General features: G+C 40.0%; 1 protein-coding gene across 1 annotated transcript in view; it reads right to left on the bottom strand.

Annotated features, from left to right (window-relative positions):
* dnah7 (dynein, axonemal, heavy chain 7) overlaps positions 1-22,218 on the bottom strand; it is a 70,849-nt gene that overhangs the window by 1,425 nt on the left and 47,206 nt on the right. The window contains exons 54-65 of the mRNA XM_058081264.2: positions 21,771-21,965; positions 16,512-16,604; positions 16,259-16,435; positions 15,670-15,831; positions 15,305-15,505; positions 14,959-15,120; positions 13,552-13,737; positions 12,929-13,066; positions 9,271-9,501; positions 7,438-7,590; positions 6,099-6,276; positions 2,913-3,016 (exon numbers count right to left, since the gene is read on the bottom strand). Of these exons, the coding sequence (XP_057937247.2) occupies positions 2,913-3,016; positions 6,099-6,276; positions 7,438-7,590; positions 9,271-9,501; positions 12,929-13,066; positions 13,552-13,737; positions 14,959-15,120; positions 15,305-15,505; positions 15,670-15,831; positions 16,259-16,435; positions 16,512-16,604; positions 21,771-21,965 (1,980 nt within the window). The remainder of the gene's footprint in view (positions 1-2,912; positions 3,017-6,098; positions 6,277-7,437; positions 7,591-9,270; positions 9,502-12,928; positions 13,067-13,551; positions 13,738-14,958; positions 15,121-15,304; positions 15,506-15,669; positions 15,832-16,258; positions 16,436-16,511; positions 16,605-21,770; positions 21,966-22,218) is intronic.

Below are 22,218 nucleotides of genomic sequence, written 5' to 3' on the forward strand. Positions count from 1 at the left end.
TAAATGGACTAGTCACATGCAATATTGCATGAAAACACAATTTTAGCAAAAACCCAATCACATGAAAATGGGGGCGTACGAAAAACGAAGTTTGACTGTACAATTCCAGCAGAGTTGGAATGGCATTCCATGACCCAGCATGAATGGTGAAAAAATGTCAAATAATTTAGTTATTAATCTTGCAATTATTACATAAAAATGTTTTACACATTAATAAACTGTAACAGGCATACAGTTTAAATCATTTTACTTGCAAAACATGCCCAACACGTCTTGTTAAAGCCTCTTCCTGCTCTGAAAAGTGAATTAACTTGTAAGACAGCTCTCCCTGCAGATCAAACCCATTTTTGTTTTCAATTACCATTAAAAGCTTTAAAAGCCATTGTTTTACATTGTGCCGTTTTGCTGAATTTATTTCATTAATTGCGTTAATGCTGGAGCCTATCCCAGCTGATTTCAGGTGAAAATTAAAGAAAGCAGTGTCACATACGTAAATTGATGTGTGCCATCTTTTCATTTGATTAAAATGTTGCTGTTAATACATACAAATATACATAGTCCTGCCCTGTAGTTTGTCTTTCTTTCAATAAAAATACAGTTAAAATTATCAGTTGTTTCAGACATAGTGAGACATGGTGATTAATCATGATTAATTTGAAAACTGATTAATCTGATTAAAAATTTTAATTTATGTGTCTGTGTCATGGATGGATCCCAAATATTGCATTATGAAGGGATTTTTGCCTTTTTTCCACAAAAATGGTCACTTTTCCCTAAGGTTGGAAACCTGTGCCAATATATGTGATGTTTGACAACAATATGGATCTTTTAATTCATTCATTTTGCATAAATGCATGAAAGAAGGAAGAAAAAAGACAGAACATTCCCTCCTAAATGAAAACTTTGGGGACCCTCATATCAAACGTAAGTCGTAAGAAGGTGGAATCCCTAAAGGCTTTTTAATAAGTCTTGCTTATGCAAAAGAGATAAACTGGGCCACAAAAAAGCTAAAAACAATCAAAAATTATTTAAAAAAACATAGCAGGCTTAGCTCATGTGCTTCTAAATGGGTCTTTGTGAAGATTTGCATTTCAAAGCAGCTTTGTTGTGTTTTTCTCCGCCACAAATAATAAACACATTTTTAATTACATTCGCTCTTGTCAAAAAGCGATGCTGTTAATAATCTGCCATGCAATTATTCATCATCACTCAGAGCAATGTGAGAAAAGACACAAGAAGGTAGAAACATAATAGGAAGGATTGCTTGTGGCACTTTCCATCTCCCGTCTACTTTCATCCACTTCATCCGACAACCGAGCGTCGTTCGTTCGTCAACGCAAATGGGAGAAGCGCCACTTCTTCCGAGCGTAATGCAAAGGAAGGCCATGTTGTGCATCTGAAGAGGAGCTGTGATCATCCTCTTGGTTGCAGCTGCAGCCTCACGCCTTAACCATATTCTTTATTTTTGTCAAGCCTCCTCACAGGACAAGCTGAAATTGGCCCCATTTTCACAATCTGACAGGCGAGGAGGTTTTTGCTCTTGCCGGACCTCCGTGGGGAATTTGTAGGAGCACAATCAATAAATAAATAAACTTGCTTTATGCAAGAAGTTGTTGCGCAATCTTTCTTTGCGGGCTCACCTGCAGGCACAAAGATTTGTCTGCTCTGCAATCGCTTAATAAGACATTTGGCATTTAAATCATCACATAATGAAGCCAATAATGTCTAATAGAGGTATATTAACCCTCGTGTGACCATTTATTTAATCTAACAAAAATATATACGTAGTTCATTTGATATCATTTGACGTTGTCCACAATTAGGAAATATACCAAGACACCAACAAAGTAAGCAAACGAGTAGTAATGCCGTGCCAGTTTACACCTGCTTTCCAAAGGTGTTGAAAAAAAGACGCACATAAACCGACAGCAAACAGATTTGAGGTGTGATAAATCACATTGCTGGTGCTAAATGCTTACATTTGCAACTCCTTCTCACAGTATTCCTAGCACTGATCACGTACATGTACAGTAAGTCCTGGTTTATCACAGTTAATTGGTTCCACACCTGACTATGATACCTTATTCATATATGGAATATTTTAGACCTCATTAGACATTCGTAGTTTTTTGTTTTCTGCCTTTTAAATAGGATTTTCAACATTATCTTATCTTCCCTATCTTCACCTTTATGCTTGTATTAACCAATGTAGTAGACAGACCTATGTGGATGCATAATGGCATAGCGTATCCTACATTAATACAAATATACAACAAAAGCTATTCATTTTCTATAGAGGGCCAGCGGCAAGAACGTGGGTGTCATGAATCACATGCATGACACACTTGCAACCCCCGTGACTACTCTACTTCCTCTACATGCTGGCCTCAGTCTGGCCTCTCTGACTTTATCTCCAAGGCCTTTAACATATAATGTCCCTCTGATGCACTCCTTCCTGATCCTATCCATCCTGGTCACTCCCAATGAGAACCTCAGCATCCTCATCTCTGCAGCCAGTTTGCTTCCTGTCTTTTCCTCAATGGCACTGTCTCTAGACCAAACAACATGGCTGGTCTCATCACAGTTTAGTATTATCTTTCCTTTCATTTTAGCTGAAACTCTTCTATCACACATCACGCCTGACACTTTTCTCTACCCGTTCCATCCTGACTGCACACGCTTCTTCACCTCCTTTTCACAATCTCCATTGTTCTGGACTGTTGACCCTGAGTTCTGAAAATTCCCCACCTTCTGTATCTCTTCTCCCTGTAACCTCACTCTTCCACTTGGGTCCCTCTCATTCACAGGGTCAAAAATCACCACTCATTAGAAATGAATGGGGGATGACTACAAGTATACTGTACATACGATAGTGTATGTAGAGTGTATGTCTCTAGTGGTGCAGTACTCACCACAGGCATGGTGTCATGCAGCACTTTGGGGTATGACTCAGCAAGAAGTTTGGTCTTCCTGTCCCAGCGCGCCCCATCAAGGAAGAGGCCACGGATGTAGACACCTGTGTTGTAGCTCAGTATTAGACTAGATACTGCATGTATGTGTTGTGTATTGCTTGTACTAAATATCACAATTAAAAGTTTAACAAAAGTTTACTGATCGGTTTATTTATTTTGCTCAACAATTGAGCGAAATAAAATAAACCGTGCAAAAGGAAGTCAACAAAAGCTGAAACTGGCTTTTTGCACCAAAGCCTTCCTGTGTCCAACAATATGAACAACAAAACAAACAACTGTTTGTGAAAATAAGCACAGACACGAAATGAAAAATATCAGTCTCACCACGGTAGTATTCATGTGACAATGATGGTTTCCTTGGTATCGATACTATCATTTGGATCGATTTGCTCATTGTCTCCAAGATTTTAGACCACATAAGCTCCAAGAGGAATATTTCCAGCATAATGATGGTAAAAGAAGCCATATTGAGATAATGGGAGTGTCAGCATGATAACATTAGCAGCCTAGCCATGTTAGCAGCGTGGTGAAGCCCAGCTGGGGGCTGATTGAGGGGTAAAGCTGTCTGAGACTTTGACAGAGAGTCAGAGCAGTCAGATGCACAGTATGGGGTCGATAGTAGGCTTGCATGTTGATGCAACACTGGGATGTTTTCGTTTTCTGCCTTTGCCGCCTCGTATTCTGTCAGCCTACTGTCAGTTAGCATCAATGTTCTCTCATCTTCCACCCACTGGTACCCACCTCTTCTGAGTGAGCTTCAGTTTTGACTCATTAGTTTTCATCCTTTTCGCTTTATCCTGTTTTTTTCTCTCATTCCTGCTCCAAAGCAGAAAGGCGTGCTAATTTTACCTTACGAAACCAGCTTTGATATCAGTTTGATGGCACGCTGACTTGTAACAAGAACAAGCATCTTGAGGCAATCGAATCAGAGCTAGCTTGTAATGTTTGTGCTTATTAAGACATGGCATGTGAATACCAGCATACCAGCACAAAAACGCAACAGCAGTGGTTGATTCTAAAAAATGTTAAAACGAAACACATTTTTATATGGTAGTTTTACAATTCCAGTTTTACATGCATGGGACAATTCAAAATGCATATACATGATGAATGAAAGGGATAAGTACTGTTAATTTTACCTTCTTTGAAGACATGTCGTGACCCAAAGACACAATGTGGCAAAGAGGTTAACCACCACACCACTATAGAGCAGCTACACACGATAATCAGCAGAGAAAGCTTTCTAGTTCTTCCAGAATCTGCTCCTATTCAGCTGTATTTCTTTGGATTTCGTGCTTCCTGACAACTGTCTGTTTTAATGAATTCCACCCATGGCCCGCTTCCAGGCACGGCCACTCCGCTGTGGTTGGTCACACTCCCGAGCGCTTAAAAGGACTTGTTGTACCGCTAGCTATGAATCCAATTTTATAGGAGTTGATCATGAACGGCGGTGTATTTTAAAATGTCCACTTTTAAAATGCAGCCATATGTGTTGGATCCCAAATCCGATCCGGAAGTGGAGACTGGACAGTCGTCTAATGTGTTTTTCAGGACGGTTAGAGACACTAATTGAGGTAGGAAAAGGCTACTAGAACCCCCGCTCTCTGTATGCACACTCTATAATGCTACATAGACAAGCGCTTTTGATTCATGACTTACGCAAAATAAACACATTTAGGACACTGATGAACTGTTACTTTCTGCTTACTCTTCTGACTCTTCAGCATGATCAAGTAACGTTGGAAAGGCGTCGGCCTTCAGCAAGTTTGTCGGCTAGTCCAGCTGCACAGTGGCCCATGTTCAAAAAAAGAGACTAGTGTGAAATGCCGTTGACAAATTAAAATGCATCAGGAGCAAATGTGACTTTCCCTTACGAGCCACTGCTAGCAATGTAACCAGAGAAGGGGAGCTGGGGGAAGTGCAGAGAGCTTATCTGGGTTACAGCCATGCCCATGTAAGGAAGTCCGCTTCTCTGTGACATTACAGAGGGGCAGTTTTACCACGCCTTCTGAGACTGAGCATTTTGAGCCATCCCAAACGTCTTTCAGGGCTCACTTTCAAATGTGGAAAAAACATAATGGGTCCTCTTTAAATGTTATTCAAGTTATTTCTTGAATTCAATATTGCTTCTCACCTTCTTTATCAAAATGCTGGTGCGTGCAACTTCTTTGGGTCCATTTTGGGTCATTGTGGTGAGAAACACGACAGACTTAATGAAATAACTAGATTAAATAACAGATTCAATGAAGGTGGTGTTGATCTCCTTGCCACATTGTCAAATATCACATCTTCAATGAAGGTAAAAGTAACCTTCAATGTTCACTTATCACTTACATTCATTATTTATATGCATTTTCTGCATGTACACCTCCGATTGTAAACTTATAAAAACAAGTTTTGTTTTAAAGGTTTTTTGACTTTCTGAAACGGACGAATTAATGGTAACCAATGTTCCACTATATATTTGCATTGTTGTATTTGTAGTTGTATTTGTGGTATTTGTAGTTTTGAGTTGTTCAAAAATAAGTTTGTTGCTGAAAATATTGTTTGTCTGCTTAAAACTGAATCCTTCATTCTGATTAAATTCCATCCATCCATCCATCCATGGAATGAATGAATGAATGTTCCTTGCCAACATTGCTTCCACTTTTAAAGATGTATGTACTAGCTGAAAGCAAAATATCAAATAAATAATTCATTCATTCATTTTCTTCCGCTTTTTCCTCACAAGGGTCGCGGGGGTGCTGGAGCCTATCCCAGCTGTCTTCGGGCGAGAGGCGGGGTACACCCTGGACTGGTCGCCAGCCAATCACAGGGCACATATAGACAAACAACCATTCACACTCACATTCATACCTATGGACAATTTGCAGTCGCCAATTAACCTAGCATGTTTTTGGAATGTGGGAGGAAACCGGAGTACCCGGAGAAAACCCACGCATGCACGGGGAGAACATGCAAACTCCACACAGAGATGGCCGAGGGTGGAATTGAACCCTGGTCTCCTAGCTGTGAGGTCTGCGGGCTAACCACTCGAACCGCCGTGCCGCTCAAATAAATAATAATAATTCAAATTTTTCCATGAACCTTTCGTCCTCACGCACACCAATCCTCTCATTAACCTACCGTCATCCGGTGCTCGTTTGTACTTGATGTCATCCAGGACCTCAAAATCAAAACCCAGTAAATCAATGGGAACCGTATGTTTTCTGGCATAGTTCTGCTGACTGCCTGTCAGGAAGGCCTGCGTGAAGAAGAATCCAGAGACCCAGAATACAGCAGGGGTCCCCTGATCGAACCATTCCTGAATAGACAGAAGTACAGAGAGGACATTGGGGACAATGACACAGTTGACCCACAGTGATTGTGTGTGTGTGTGTGTGTGTGTATGTTTCTAAACTCTTATTTTTCAGGAATACATGACATGAGGGGAATGAGTCATAGTCAATGATTTTTTTTTGTTAACGTTGTTTTCTTCCATTTATGCAAAACTTAAATAGACACATTTTGTTATTTGCGAAAAGGGGCTGACAAGACGACAGAGGCTTTGAGGGTAAGTGGCAGTTCCTTTACTAAAATGTTTTTGAGAAGGCAAGCCTCTGTAATGTGAAGACATGCACACATATGTCACACACACACACACAGTCCATTCCCTCAGCTGATTAATGATGAATAGGAATCTTTTTCTAGTACAGCCACATGATACCTCCTCATGGAACGCAATCAAGTTGTTGGGAGCCTGGGGTTTTTTGTTGTTGTGGAAACCAAGTGGTCTTATATTGAAGCGTGACAGCTTTGACCATGGACGTTTGGACAGTGGTGTGGAGCAGCACTGCTCAAGTCACATTAGAGGGCAAAAAGACGGTCGTCCTATAAATCATGTCCTCCATGTGTGTTAGTCTAATATGCACAGTCCTGCATTTAATATTTTTCCAATATTACAACTGGCTCTAAACTTATCCTACGACGACATTCACACTGCAGGGTATGGTGACCAATTTGGATGTTTTTTTACCTGCTTCTTGTATTTATTGATTTTATTGTTTGACTTCTTGTTTTTAATATTTTACTGTTTTAAGTGTCTTTGTTTTTATTTGATCTTTCAATTTTGTCTGTGGTAAATTTGTACTTTTACTTATTGTTTATAACTTTACTAGTCTGTGCATCACGATGGAAACAGTGTTTATAAAATGTGCTATTTAAATAAAGTGGGACGGATAAAATTGGATGGATATACGTGACCAGTTGTGTGGCCAGTAGTGTGAACGTAGCATTAGTCTTGAGTGCTCACACTGAGAAGTTTTGCATACTGCAAAACAGCCAAAATGTTGAGTGCAGAGTGATGAACATTTACCACCCCCCATACTCGCCGGAGTACCGGAGTGGTTGAGTTCTACTTTCCTAATTTACGTGCACAATGACAGGAATCAGTATTCGATTTGAGACAGCCTATGTGTTTCTGTACCTGCAGGAACTGCAGTCGCTCCATGAAGTCATTGATATAGCTTCCCAGGGGTTTGAGGCTGGGGTAGGACTTTTTCATCCACATGCCTGGGATTTTCCCCTTAAGGATGCTGATGACCACCTCCTCCAGCTCGGAAGACATTACAACCAGCCCCTGCACATAACCACATTCAACAGACTTTATTAAAACAAGTTCAAGTTCTTCCAGCTGGAGTTCAAAAAGAAAATGACTGAAAATGACCTGTCAGGGTAAAGACTTGAACATGAATAAATGATTTGAAACATCTGTGCAATAGCAATATTTTTTGAGGTGGGACACTGGCTCAGGAGATCAAGCAGGTGGTCTAGGAATCGGTGGGTTGGTGGTTCAAATGCTGCTTCTACCAGCCCAGTCACCTTTGTTGTGTCCTCGGGAAAGACACTGCACCCACCTTGCTTCCAATGCTGCCCACACTCGTATATAAATGTGAATTAATGTTGGTGGTGGTCAGAGAGGATGTTTCCAGGGCAGCTGTGGCTACAGATGGAGATTACCATCACTATTGACGGTAAAGCCCTTTGGGATTCTAGAAAGGCGCTATATAAATCCAATCCAGTAGCATTGTTAATATATAAAGAGGACAAGGCATTTAATAACACCTTCAATCTGGTGTGTCTTACATCTAAGGGGATGAAATTGCATGTTTGCGTACTAAAAGTGGCTGAAGACACACAAATGCACCTTTGCTGAATGGGGCATAATGAGGCATGTAATGCTGCTGTATTCATCCACATGCATCCTCTCGCTACTGTTTATGTCATAGCGTATGACTACTCTACATTTATAGAGCTCCAGCTGAAAGTACACATCTGTGCATGTGTTTTTACAATAACATTTGCTCAGCATCTGATTTACAATTGTGTAAAACAAAAATGTGTTCTAGTTTACCTTATAATACCAGTTTTGAAGGTTTTACAAAAAAGTGGGTTTTACGGTTTTAACATTTGAGAAGTAGTAATAGTGATAATACACCGGAACCTCAGTTAGCGTATTTTTCTGTTAATGATGGTTTTCTGCAAATTTTGCCTCAATTTACAATAGTGTCTTGTACTGTTGCAGATTTTTAATCACAAAAACATGGCTATCAGCAACCGATTAGCCTTTATTACCAAGGAAATTAGTATGGAAATCGAAATCAGAAGTAATTTTCCCCATCTTCTCCATCATCCATTTATGGCGTTATCAGCAGTTGACTATGTAGCCATGGTTACAAACTAACAAACAATGGAGCTCAAGAAAGTTGCCAGCACTTGATGAATCGCTATTGCATTTTAAAAAAATAGCAAAACATGAAAGCAGTGCTTCCTCATATCCATCTTTGTCAACAATCGTGTCTTCAAGTCCAAAGCGGCATTAACTCATTTAACCCTTCCAGTCATCATTTATAACCATTTCAAATCATTTTGTCCATGTAAAACTACAATTTTAAAACTCTAAAAATGTCTGGAAGCGCCTAGAAGCACCGAGAGGAGGCAATGTCAACTCAATTTCTGCACAGCACTTTAGTTAATATTAAAGTGTTTTCAGGGAAAAGGATGCTCATTAATCAAAGAATAATGTATTTTCATGTTATAACACAAAAAATAAGAACTAGTCTATGCCCACAATATCTGATTTGGATGGCTTAATTAGCAGAGTTCTCACTGTAATCATTCAGTCCAGGTACGATATTGCTGTACAGCACATAAATGGTAAAACCAATAATGATTCATCATCTAGCCTCACTTTTTATCAAAACAAACACAGCCTCATTAGAATGGCTCAGCTCGAGGGTGTGTGTGTGTGTGTGTGTACCTTTATGGCTTTCTGAAGATCCACACACGAGTCTCGGATGGTGCAGAGCAGATTGTTAAAGCGCCCCATCTCCTGCACTAATACTGTGTTCATGCTCTCATTGTAGCTGGTAGGAAAGCGTAACATCACAACCTCCAAGTCGAAGTCTGCGGGCAACTTGCTCAGGATGTCAGCCGCCACATCAAACACCATGTCATCAGAGGATTTGGCATCTCCGCCTGACGAGCGGGACTGAATGGAGAAAGAAAGCAACAGAGATTAGATGAGAAGGGCTCTCATCATTTTGATGTTTTATTGCTAATTGAATTATCCATTGACTTCTTTGAATAGTCATATTAGGTATTCCCTTTCAGGGCACTTGTATTTGTACCTTTAGGACAGTAGGGGCCGTGGTTGTTAACAGAATTCTGGGGTTTGACTTGACTTTTGACTTTCATGTGTTTCATCAGCAAGAGATAGTGGAATCCCTTTATGTCAATGCTCCTCTGAATGGTAAAGCATGATTGCAGGTTTCTCAAACAGCTCTTCGGTGTTTCTTCACTAATAGCTTGTGTTGATGCTTATTCACACTCATCTGTGAATCTGTTGTCCATCGAGTCCAACCATTTGTTCAGTCACCCGCCACTGTATAATTGTATAATTATTGGCTAATGACGGCGAAGTACGAGTCAGGGGATGACTAATAGCTCTTTAATTCCACCACAAGTGTCGAGCTGCTTTGCTGTCATTGAGACTGATGAGGACGTATTAGATGAGATGCACACATTATTAATCCTGTTAAATGGAGCCAGTAAATGAATAAACGATAAAGGTCAGTATGTATGGTAGTTGCAGCTAATATTTAGCACACAAACAAAAGGTATGGTTTGTGTTGTTCTGCATGTGTGTGTTTGTAATGGGAAACATAAGCCGAACGAAATCTCAATGAATGAAGAAGAATCAAAAGCTGTTTGGCATTGACAGAGCAAATTTGGCAGATTTGACTCACTTTTGCTGCTCAGCCCACAAATGCATCTTCCTTACAAATGTGGCACCATTCAAGGAAGTCATGAAACAGGCTTTCCAACTGTCCATGATTTATTGCCAAGAAGCTATGCTACAACAAAAACAATCAACCAAACACTGATTTCCTTCCTTTTTGTGCCTTCCTTTTGGTATTGGTACATTGCTGTAGACAACCACAGTATACTCCAATGACAATCCAATTGTTTCTGATACTGTAGTTGCACATATAGTGGCACTAGCTGTTTTCTGCATTCTGTATTCAATCTTCACGCTTTGTGATTGCCCCTGCAGGCAGCAAGTCTGTCTGTTTGTGTACACGGCAGCCCCAAACCGTGGTACTTGCAAAAACATGTGCAAAATTTGTGTATCCATACGTGGTGAGTACATCCTCAGTGCGAATTTGGGAGCATGCAGACACAACGTTGCACTTTTAGTGCTCATTTGCTAAAAAGCCCCTATTTTGTACACACAGTAACCACTCCAAATTCCCACACAATATGCATTAGAAAGAGATTAACTGTTTCTTTTGTCATGGAAACTGTTAAAACCTCACAAGAGCAATGCTGCCGCAGCACACCTCAACCCAGTGCATGTGCGCCTTATCCAAAGTGTGGCCAGCGGAGCATTTCAGGACCAAATTTTTCATGGCTTGTGAACGGCATATTGTAGAAAAAGTAACTAATAAAAACAATTTAAGTTGTAGAAGAGATGATACTAAAAACTAATGAGTCTGACAGATCACACATACACAGTACACATACAGCCGAATAATAACAAATATAGCAACTTCTCATCAATCCATGTAAATTTCAGACTTGTGTTTCATGCCTGCCCATTCCGGGTACAGACACGATAATTTTAACAGGTGAACAGATAAAGACACAGATAGTGGTGTACTCGCTCATCCCTAATAAATATATTTCATTCTAATTAGTTAATTCAGCTCCATGCACATCATCTCCTCAAAAAGTGTAGAGAAATGTCACGCTTTTACTAAAATTAATTTTACCATTTCCACAAACTCTTGACAAAACGTGTTTCATCAGGATGCTTCTCGACCTTACACTTCATTGTCATTTTAATAAAGCTTGCCCATTTTGCATTAGTCACAACATGCATTATTTTAAGGCCTGGAGTCTGACTCCTGTGGTGTAGAGACGCTTTTTGCAAGCAGATCAAGCAGTGAAATCTCTTTGATTCGATTTGTATGAAACATTGAAGTTGGAAAGCTGTCAGAATAAGGTATAATCCGATGGAAGCGAACATAGTCAAACTTTCCAGAGGAGAGCGATAATGATGTGGGATCACAAAGCCCCACCAAAGCCCCAGCAAGACACAGCGGGTCTTGGCAATGTCAAAGGAAGACAAGCTAATAAAGAATTTTTGTGTACTTTTGGAAGTGGCTCAACAAACAAATGAAACATGCAGTTGTATTTTCCTTTTAATTAATGTTGCATTGCATATTTTAACAGAGGATAATACAATATTGAAGCCTGGCAAGTAAGAGACCCCAAGGAATGTCCTGAAGCGTTGTGTATTTATGTGAGTCGGTCCTTTGAGTGTATGAGTCAATGTGTTTTTCATGTGCACACTTGGCTCGTTTTGGGCCTACGCACATATCATGTATTCACGGGGTGTGATGCGTGTTTCCTAAAATGAAAATATCCACTGAGGGAGCAGTGATTCGCCAAATGAACACGTGCATTGTGTGCCACTTTGAGTGTAGAGTGTGAGAAGATGCCCAGGCTTGTTGGCACACAATGTATTTGCAAAGCTTCCTGTTTTATGTTACCACATGACAGAAGTAATCTTTTACGGGTCATTGATTACTTCATCCATCGTTTGCCTCTTATACTCTAAAGGGCACTCATTGAAATACTTGGAAATTCAACAATTCAGTCTTAAATTTCATTTATATGTGGGGCGATATGTTTGGTTCCAAATGATACAACGATAAGTGAATTCCTGTGAATTTGGATTCCTTATTTATATTTTTCTGTGGTTAAACCATAACCTTCGAAATATCCATCCATCCCTTTTCAATGCCACCTATCCTCACTACGGTTGCAAGTATGCTGGAGCCTATTCTAGCTGTCTTGGGTACACCCTGGACTGGTCGCCAGCCAATCACAGGGCACATGGAGAAACAACCATTCACACTCACATTCATACCTATGGACAATTTGGAGTCGCCAATTAACCTAGCATGTTTTTGGAATGTGGGAGGAAACCGGTACCTGGAGAAAACCCACGCACTGCCGACCGGATATAGACGCGTTTTGCATATGTATAAAACAGTAACAGTGGCTAATGTGTCATTAATGTAACATTAAGGCACCTCTTGACAACGTCTTTGAATGAGTCTTCTGAATGTCTTATACAGTACCTGTATTTAATTAATATAGCAATTTTTATGCTTGGAAATGCTTAATTTAGGCAAAAATAAATATCATTACCTATATGTTTTTTCTGACTAGTAATAGGCTGCATTCACCGATGAAACAGCATTATTAAGAGTGAAGCTGCAAAATTTTAATTAGATTTTTTTTTTTGGTTAACATCCACTCATACTAATAGGTTACATATGTTACTGTAAAACTTTTATAATTACTGTGTTCATCACACTTCTGATTTATCGTCCAAAAAGATTTACCTGCGTTAGCAAGATGCTATCAAACAATAACTGTGTCTCCGCCTGGTCCTTGGTGATGTCCGCATTGGCATTCATACCAAAAATCTCTGGGGATGGGTTGAGAGGCAGCGCCTTGGTGTACTCTATGTAGCTGTCATACTGCAAAATAAATGAGAAATGGCAGATAAGTACCACCGTCTCACTTTTAAGTCGGATTTAGACACCACATTTGTAATTATGACTCCATGAATAAAATATGTTGTTAAATATGTGATACTTGATACTTGATAAACAAAGTGCAGATAAAAGAGAAAACCATGGACAGCACTCGAGTTAACAAATACGGTACATCAGTCCTGATTGTTAGTCTTATCCTACAATAATATTTTGATGATGGTGTTTGCATGAGTTACTTGTAAGTATGGAGTAGCATCCACATCAAAATAAATACAATTCTGTTTCAGGCCCCAAATGCAGTAAAACAATCTCACATACAGACAATCAACAAAATGTAATGGCGTCCTCCCTGGTCTGTGTGCCACACCTCTACAAACCTATATAAAAATATTTTAACCTAAAAATTTTATTTTTCCTTTTTACTATGCCAACATGATGTCATTAGTGTGATTTTCAGCAATACTCACATCGCCATTAGCTGGAGCGTAGTAAATCCCGCTCGGGTCAAACTTGTAGTTCTCATCCTCAACAAGCTTTTGGTCATAGAAGATGGCAAGGATTGTGCGCAGGGTCCGTCTGTCCCAGTCGTCTGTTACACGTCCTCCATAGTTACACTCACCGGTCATGTAACGCAGGGCATCAAACGGCACTTCCTATAGTAATCGACAGTTTTACAAAAGAGCCCTATAGTAATCTTGGAGATTTCAAGAAGCTGTGAATTGTTGAATCAATAACCAATGAACACAAGCATCTCAACCTTTTTCACCGAGGGCCACATACTGAAAAATTAGAGGTCTTTGGTCTTTGCTATGTTTTTCACCTTTTTGCTGTCTTTTTTTTTTAAACAAAGAAATATTTAAATAAATTGTAAATTGCATTCTTGTACTATTATAACTTTATTCCCATTATATTTTGACTTCTCCATCCTAATTTTGCAAAAACTACCAAAACAAATTTTGATTGCTTATGTTTCAAATAGATTTTTTTTACTCTTTAATATTTCAACTCAATTGTACTAAAATGACAAATTATTTTAAATCATAATGTTACAAATGTATGTTGACTCAGTATTTGGTCTTCATTGTCATAAAATTTACTTTTTTCTATTCTGCATTTTTTCTATTCTTTCTTCTAGTGATTTTTTTGTTATTATGACTTTAAAACCATAATTTTCCACAAATTTTCAGTTTATTTTTATTATGGCTTTAAAAAATTATCTTTAATATTTCAACTGTATGCTACTAAAATTGTGTTATTCTTCCTCATAAGATTACAACATTATTCAAAACAAAGGTATCACTTTTTCTCGTTAGATTACAACTTTTTCTCTAAATATCTTGACTTCATTCTTGTAAAATTACAAATGATTCCATTTATGCAAATGGTCACTTTGGACATGCCAGGAATAAATTGTATTTTTATCCTTTCAACTTGGAAAATTGCTGAAACCCCCTTGAACTAGGTGGAGGATTTGGCCCATGTGGCATTTACTGAAGGCTTACATTTAAAGTAATGCAGTGACACTTTGGTTATGTCATGAAAATGTCATGTCATCAAAAATACTATTTCTATCACTGGGATGTGAGGAGTTTGAGAGTTAAGTATGTAAAAATGTCAAAGGTATTCGTGAATACAGCTATTGTAAGCTCACAAGGCACGGAGCCCACTTGTAAAACACAATTTAAAAAATCCTTATAGGAAGGGAAGATCCATTTGCATTAACACATGAAGTGTGAGGATGCATTTATGCACAAACCTGCAAGTCCAAACTATCATGTGTAGTCATTTCTCCTAATATTCAATGATACGCTGCACCGGGAGTAACAATGCCCAGAAAATGTTGACCGATGGCAGTGAATCGTCTCTAGGTCTACCTGATGTTGCTCAAGGAACATCTGTAGCTGCTGGACAGAGATTCGAAGGTCAGTCTCATTGAACTCATATGGAATGTTCCACCCTAAAGGTCCAAACTTCCTTCTCTCCTGGGTGAGTGCATGGAAGAAACATAGGCCGTACAGGAGCTTCTTGAACACAGCCTGGCAGGAGGAAATGTACACAACAATGTAAAGGATGTGTTATTGGAAGGTGTGGGCTCAGATAAATAGGCGAGGCTGTTTCCACAGCTGAAACAGATATTGTAATCATTGATATCAGAACATGAAACACCCAGTAATGGTAGCATAACAACAAGCACACACACGCACACACACACATACTCACTGGCTTGCTCGAGCTGTCAAAAAACTGTGGGTCAGAAATGGGGTCCATTAAGAAAGAGCGAACAATATTAGGCCGTAGGCCCTTTGGTGCCTCATTGGTCATCTTCACCCCATTTTGGAGCACAGCCACTGGGAAGGTGGGAGATGGATAGCTAGTGAGCCAGAGTCTGAAATCGGGATGAGTTGACTCTGGGTTCAGTTCCTGTTAAAAACAACCACACCAAAGAGTTGGGTCGTGGACTATACAATACAGTACATTCGTGAAATACAGCATATTTTGGGCTATCAATCATACATCAGCTCTAAAAAAGATGGAGAAATAGGGGTAATTGATGGTGATGTTCATACGACACCTCACATGCTAACCTCACAGACTCTCTCCAATGTCGACATCCATGATGTGGCTAAGTGACAGTTCTGTAGAACCACCCAGGTACCGTCAGAAACGCCCGTTTCTATCATTTTCATAGCAATGGGACCTTGGCCTTGGCCCAGCGAAAGTGAGGTCAGCTTATCTCCCGTAAAGCCCTATGACACAAGACAAGATTATGAATTATGACAAGATAAGAATATGAACACTCACATTTATAGAAACTTCAGATGGGGAACTTATTCATTAATATCCTAATGTTTTTTGTTTTTTTTTTACTCCTTTCATACTTCGGGCGAGAGGCCGGGTACACCCTGGACTGGTTGCCAGCCAATCACAGGGCACATATAAATACACAACCATTCCCACTCACATTCATACCTATGGACAATTTGGAGTCACCAATTAACCTACCATGTAATTGGAATGTGGGAGGAGAAAACCCACGCACATGTGGTCTGCGTGCTAACCATTCACCCACCGTGCAGCCGCCTATTTAGTTTATTAATTTTATTTCATGTCTTTAAGACTGTGTACGATGAGCACTTGGCTTAGACACCAGGCTTAGATGCTGAGTCTCAGTACCTTTTCATGTCCAAACTTGAGCAAAGCTGCCATTGGATCTGAACCCGGCGACAGGATGAAGATGAGAGGGGCGCAACAGTTGCTGTCACAGAAGGTATTACTCAGGTTGAAGGGCGGAGCTTCAATGAAGGGGCGGCCCAGACTGTCTGAAACATACTCCTGTACCATGGGAATAATCTGGGGAAAACACCAGTGTCATCCAGTGACTAAACCAGTAACCAAGGAATGGTGTGAAAATGCGGCAAGCAGTGACCTTGTCTGGTCGGAGACATCGGATCACCAGCATCCTCTGAAACTGGCTCAGCTTCTCCTGCCACTCATTTGGAAGGGGAGTTTGGTGGGGGTTCTAGAGTTGGCACGGAACAACAAATAAGATAATTATGAAACAGAAGATACATTTTACTCACCTGCACATTTGTAAATGAGCTTTACCGCAGAAGACTCCACAATGAATGACATTCAAACTCATAGAGAATGTCTGGAAACTTCATTCATTCATTCATTTTCTACAGCTTATCCTCACAAGGGTCGTGGGCATGCTGGAGCCTATCCCAGCTGTCTTCGGGCGCAAGGCGGGGTACACCCTGGACTGTTCGCCAGCCAATCACAGGGCACATATAAACAAACAACCATTCACACTCACATTCATACCTATGGACAATTTGGAGTCACCAATTAACCTGGCATGTTTTTGGAATGTAGGAGGAAACTGGAGTCCCCGGAGAAAACCCACACATGCACGGGGACAACATGCAAACTCCACACAGAGATGGCCGAGGGTGGAATCGAACTCGGGTCTCCTAACTGTGTGGGCTTCACGTTAACCACTCTGGAAACTTCCTACTCACAATTCCATAATTCCAGTTTTTAATGCATTCCTATTTTTGTATCATTTTTTTTTACTGATGTTCACTACATCTGTCCGAAACTACGGTTAACAGATGAGAAGGGGAAGGGTGGCTGGATTACAAATTATAATATTGTTATAATAAGAATATCATTGAAACTTGGGCTGTCATAAATGTCTTCATAGTGTGCTTTATTTGATGGATCTAATGAGACGCAATCACTCCTTTATCCTTTATCGGCCTTGCGTCCACACCAGAAAAAAAGATTGTTCCAGTCTGCGCCACTCCGTTCTTTAATCTTTTAATTTCCTTGTACTACTTGTACTCCACCCTGGTTAGCATGTTTTCAGATAGCATAACAAATGTAGGCCGCAATTTTGCCTCGGTTTGCGTGTGTTCTCCGGTTAATGTATAATATTGTGCGAGTTTGTATTGTTAACACACTGAGTCCAACTGTGTTCTTCATGTACTTTTTTAACCACAAAATTACCTTCTTTGTTATCATCTTATTAGATTAAGATTAAGATTAAGATATGCCTTTATTCGTCCCTCAGTGGGGAAATTTGTATTGCACAGCAGCAAGAGTACAGAGCAGTACAAAATACACACTATAGAAAAATAAACAATATAAACAACCCAAGTATTAACAAAAATCAACAGTTTTTCCCAGAGTTATATACACTACAGTATGTAGATAATATGAAACGAGATGAGATATACAACCAGTCTATACACTGAGATCTTGTTAGCTAGCTAACCAAAACGGCAACCACCACCGGAAGCCATCAGCAGTTGACTCTTGAAAATGTTAACACAAAATTTATTTTTACTGTTTAACAATTATAGTTTTTCATGCATAAAACAATTCTAAAATATTCTAAATATAAATGACGAATGAAAGTTATAAGTTTAGGTTCAACCTTCATTGAAGACATGATTGTCCCCCCCAAGACAGGATGTGGCCACCAAAACCTTCCTGTCAAGAATAACATTTCCAATGAAGGTCAAAGTAAACGTAAATGGTCATTTTACTATTTTATTTATAATGCACTTTGAACTGTTTTCTGCATGCAAAACTATCACTGTAAAGTTTTTTTTGTTGTTAATAATGCTGGCTTTCTGGAAAGGATTAATTGGATTTCCCTGATTTCTTAGGGGTAAAATTGATTAGGTTAATGTCTGTTTCGGTTAAGAGTCGGACGTTGTGGAACGAATTAATGACGCTAATCAAAGTCACCATCATTGTACCATCTGTTTTTTAGTGCATTTACGTGTGTACAGAAATTGAGCTGTTCTAAGACTAGTCATCAATAAGGGTGTTTTGTCATGTGTGTAGGTTGAAAAGAATATGGGTAGAGTGATAAATATGTTTAAAAATATAGAAATGCGTATAAAGAGAAAGATGAAATAGAAAAAGTATAGGCTACTGGATCGGAGCAATACGATTAATCTGAACAACGTGCACCAGAGGATGTAAGCAATGCTGGTGGAAAGTTTGGAATTATCTCCCTGGGGCTGTTTGTGGAGAGTTGTGGCTATATATGCTGGCAGGTGCTGTGAGACGGAAACACCTACTTAGGATCTCCTGGGGATTGTGTTCATGTGTGTGTACAAGAGTGTGTGCGTGTGTGCTTGATTGAACAGCTGTTCTTGCAACTAGACCGAACTAATGTAAATTCTGCAACTGGAACAAACTAGATTTAATTAGAAGTGTAGTGGCTCAGTGTGTTGATTATAAATCAAACAGTATGTGTGTGTGTATCGGTGTGACAGCAGCAAGGAGACAAGCATGTACGCATGCAGCATTATGTGCACCACATATCGATTTAACAGCTATTCATACAACCAGATAACACAGTTGCTTCTAGCAAAATCCGCAATGAAAAGATTTAATTAGATAAAGTTATACTTCCTTTATCATCAGGGTGTGTGTAACCTCTCGGGCAAATCATTTCTCTTACACTTTCCTTTGCTTAAAGCTGTAGCAAGGCGTTGGAGCACTAGTTAAAAAGTGCATCATTCATTCATTCATTTTCTACCGCTTATCCTCATGAGGGTCACGGGTATGTTGCAACCTATCCCAGCTGTCTTCGGGTGAGAGGCGGTGTACACCCTAAACTGGTCGCCAGCCAATCACAGGGCACATATAGACAAACAACCATTCACACTCACATTCATACCTATGGACAATTTGGAGTCACCAATTAACCTAGCATGTTTTTGGAATGTGGGAGGACACCGGAGTACCCGGAGAAAAACCCACGCATGCACGGGGAGAACATGCAAACTCCACAGAGAGATGCCCGAAAGGGGAATCGAACCTAGCTCTACTAGCTGTGTCGTCCTGTCATGATTACGAACTGCCAAATTGGTAAACGTGACCTTCAGAATCTCTGTGAATATCGCCTACAGGGTATGAGCATGATGAATGCATTGCAATTGGAGGGGCATGTTGAAAGGGGGAGCAACACACAGCACATTGGAACTAGTTCCTGAGCAAATCTTATGTCTATGGAACAAAATTAGTTTGTAATTAATCAATGGGAGTGTGTTCATAACCGTGGTCCTACACAAGTATGGAATTACATGGTCTGAAAAAATATGGAAAATGGAAACCCAAGTATGGAAAAATATTAATATTTCCAAGACTGCTACCACTGTTTTGTTTACTAAGGTTTTGTTTGCTAGGGCAACTAAGATTTTTGTGTGTGAGTGACAAATTCAATAGCCAGCTCTCTACTCTAGCTATAATTGTCTGGAAATTATATGGGGACATAATTAGAAAAGAAAATTTTGATCTTTTTCCAAAGTCAAAGCTGATCTAAAACACAAAGATAATATGTCTGTGTTCATGAATGAGAAATATATATAAATATACTTATGGTAGATTACGGTATTTATGGTTTTGAGAAGAAATTTTAAGGCTTCATGGGAAAAGGAAATACAGTATGTCACAAAAGTGAGTACACCCTTCACATTTCTGCAAATATTTTATTATATCTTTTCATGGGACAACACTGAAGAAATGAAACTTTGCTACAATGTAAAGTAGTCAGTGTACAGCTTGTATGACAGTGTAAATTCCCTCAAAATAACTCAATACACAGACTTTAATGTCTAAACTGCAGGCAACAAAAGTGAATACACCCCTAAGTGAAAATGTCCAAATTGGGCCAAAAGTGTCAATATTTTGTGTGACCACCATTATTTTCCAGCACTGCCTTAACCCTCTTGGGCATGGAGTTCACCAGAGCTTCACAGGTTGCCACTGGAATCCTCTTCCACTCCTCCGTGACGACATCACGGAGCTGGTGGATGTTAGAGACCTTGTGCTCCTTCACCTTCAGTTTGAGGATGCCCCACAGATGCTCAATAGGATTTAGGTCCGGAGACATGCTTGGCCAGTCCATCACATTCACCCTTAACTTCTTTAGTAAAGCAGTGGTTGTCTTGGAGGTGTGTTTGGGGTCGTTGTCATGTTGGAATACTGCCCTGCGGCCCAGTTTCCGAAGGGAGGGGATCATTCTCAGCTTCAGGATGTCATAGTACATGTTGGTATTCATGGTTCCCTCAATGAACTGTAGCTCCCCAGTGCCGGCAGCACTCATGCAGCCCCAGACAATGACACTCCCACCACCATGTTTGACTGTAGGTAAAACACACTCATCTTTGTACTCCTCACCTGGTTTCCGCCACACACGCTTGACACCATCTGAACCAAATAAGCTTATATTGGTCTCATCAGACCACAGGACATGGTTCCAGTAATCCATGTCTTTAGTCTGCTTATCTTCAGCAAACTGTTTGCGGGCTTTCTTATGCATCATCTTTAGAAGAGGCTTCTTTCTGGGATGACAGCCATGCAGACCAATTTGATGCAGAGTGTGACGTATGGTCTGAGCACTGACAGGTTGACCACCCATCCCTTCAACCTCTGCAGCAATGCTGGCAGCACTCAGGCGTCTATTTTCCAAAGACAACCTCTGGATATGACGCTGGGCACGTGCACTCAACTTCTTTGGTCGACCATGGCGAGGCCTGTTCTGAGTGGAACCTGTGATGTTAAACCGCTGTATGGTCTTGGCCACCGTGCTGCTGCTCAGTTTCAGAGTGTTGGCAATCTTCTTATAGCCTAAGCCATCTTCATGTAGCGCAGCAATTCTTTTTTTCAGATCCTCAGAGAGTTCTTTGCCATGAGGTGCCATGTTAAACTTCCAGTGAGAGAGTGTGAGAGTGATAAAACCAAATTTAACACACATACTCCCCATTCACACCTGAGACCTTGTAACACCAATGGGTCACATGACACTGGGGAAAGAAAATGGCTAATTGGGCCCAATTTGGTCATTTTTACTTAGGGGTGCATTCACTTTTGTTGCCTGCAGTTTAGACATTAAGGTCTGTGTATTGAGTTATTTTGAGGGGACAGTAAATTTACACTGTTATACAAGCTGTACACTGACTACTTTACATTGTAGCAAAGTTTCATTTCTTCAGTGTTGTCCCATGAAAAGATATAATAAAATATTTGCAGAAATGTGAGGGGTGTACTCACTTTTGTGACATACTGTATATGCCACAGCTAAACCAAACACAAAAACACATTTTTAAAAAAAACAGTTTGATGAAAAGTCATCAGCCATGCTTCGGAGGGTGACACTTACTGTGCTGTCATAAACCTCCTTCCACATATTCCTGTTTTGAGTCATGTCACGTCGCAGGCCTTTGAAATTCTCTATTGCGTCCAGGCGGCAGATCTCGTCCCAGGACTTCTTGGGGAGCCATGTGCATGGATTTGAATAAGGGTTGTCCAGCCCAACACCACCGGTCAAAAGGAAGTGCCAGTCTTCCTCATTCACCTAAGATGTTACCCAATCCTTAGTGCCACTTGTACATATGTATTACAGTATAGCAAGTATATGTGATAAGCAAGGTAAAGGTTGACCAGTTTGGGAACAGCAGTTAACAAATCATGAGCAGAACTCAATGATCTAAAACCTTTTTTCTCTGCACACACTTCTTCTCTCACAAATCTGTCTTAGTCTGTAATAGTGACCATGAAGGTGTGGCATAGCGAAATGCTGTTGAGAGTGTATGATTGTTGCACAGTTG

The sequence above is a fragment of the Doryrhamphus excisus genome, linkage group LG12, assembly GCF_037039965.1.
Source record: "Doryrhamphus excisus strain RoL-2023G ecotype Guam linkage group LG12, RoL_Dexc_Guam_v1.1, whole genome shotgun sequence".
NCBI lineage: Eukaryota > Metazoa > Chordata > Actinopteri > Syngnathiformes > Syngnathidae > Doryrhamphus > Doryrhamphus excisus.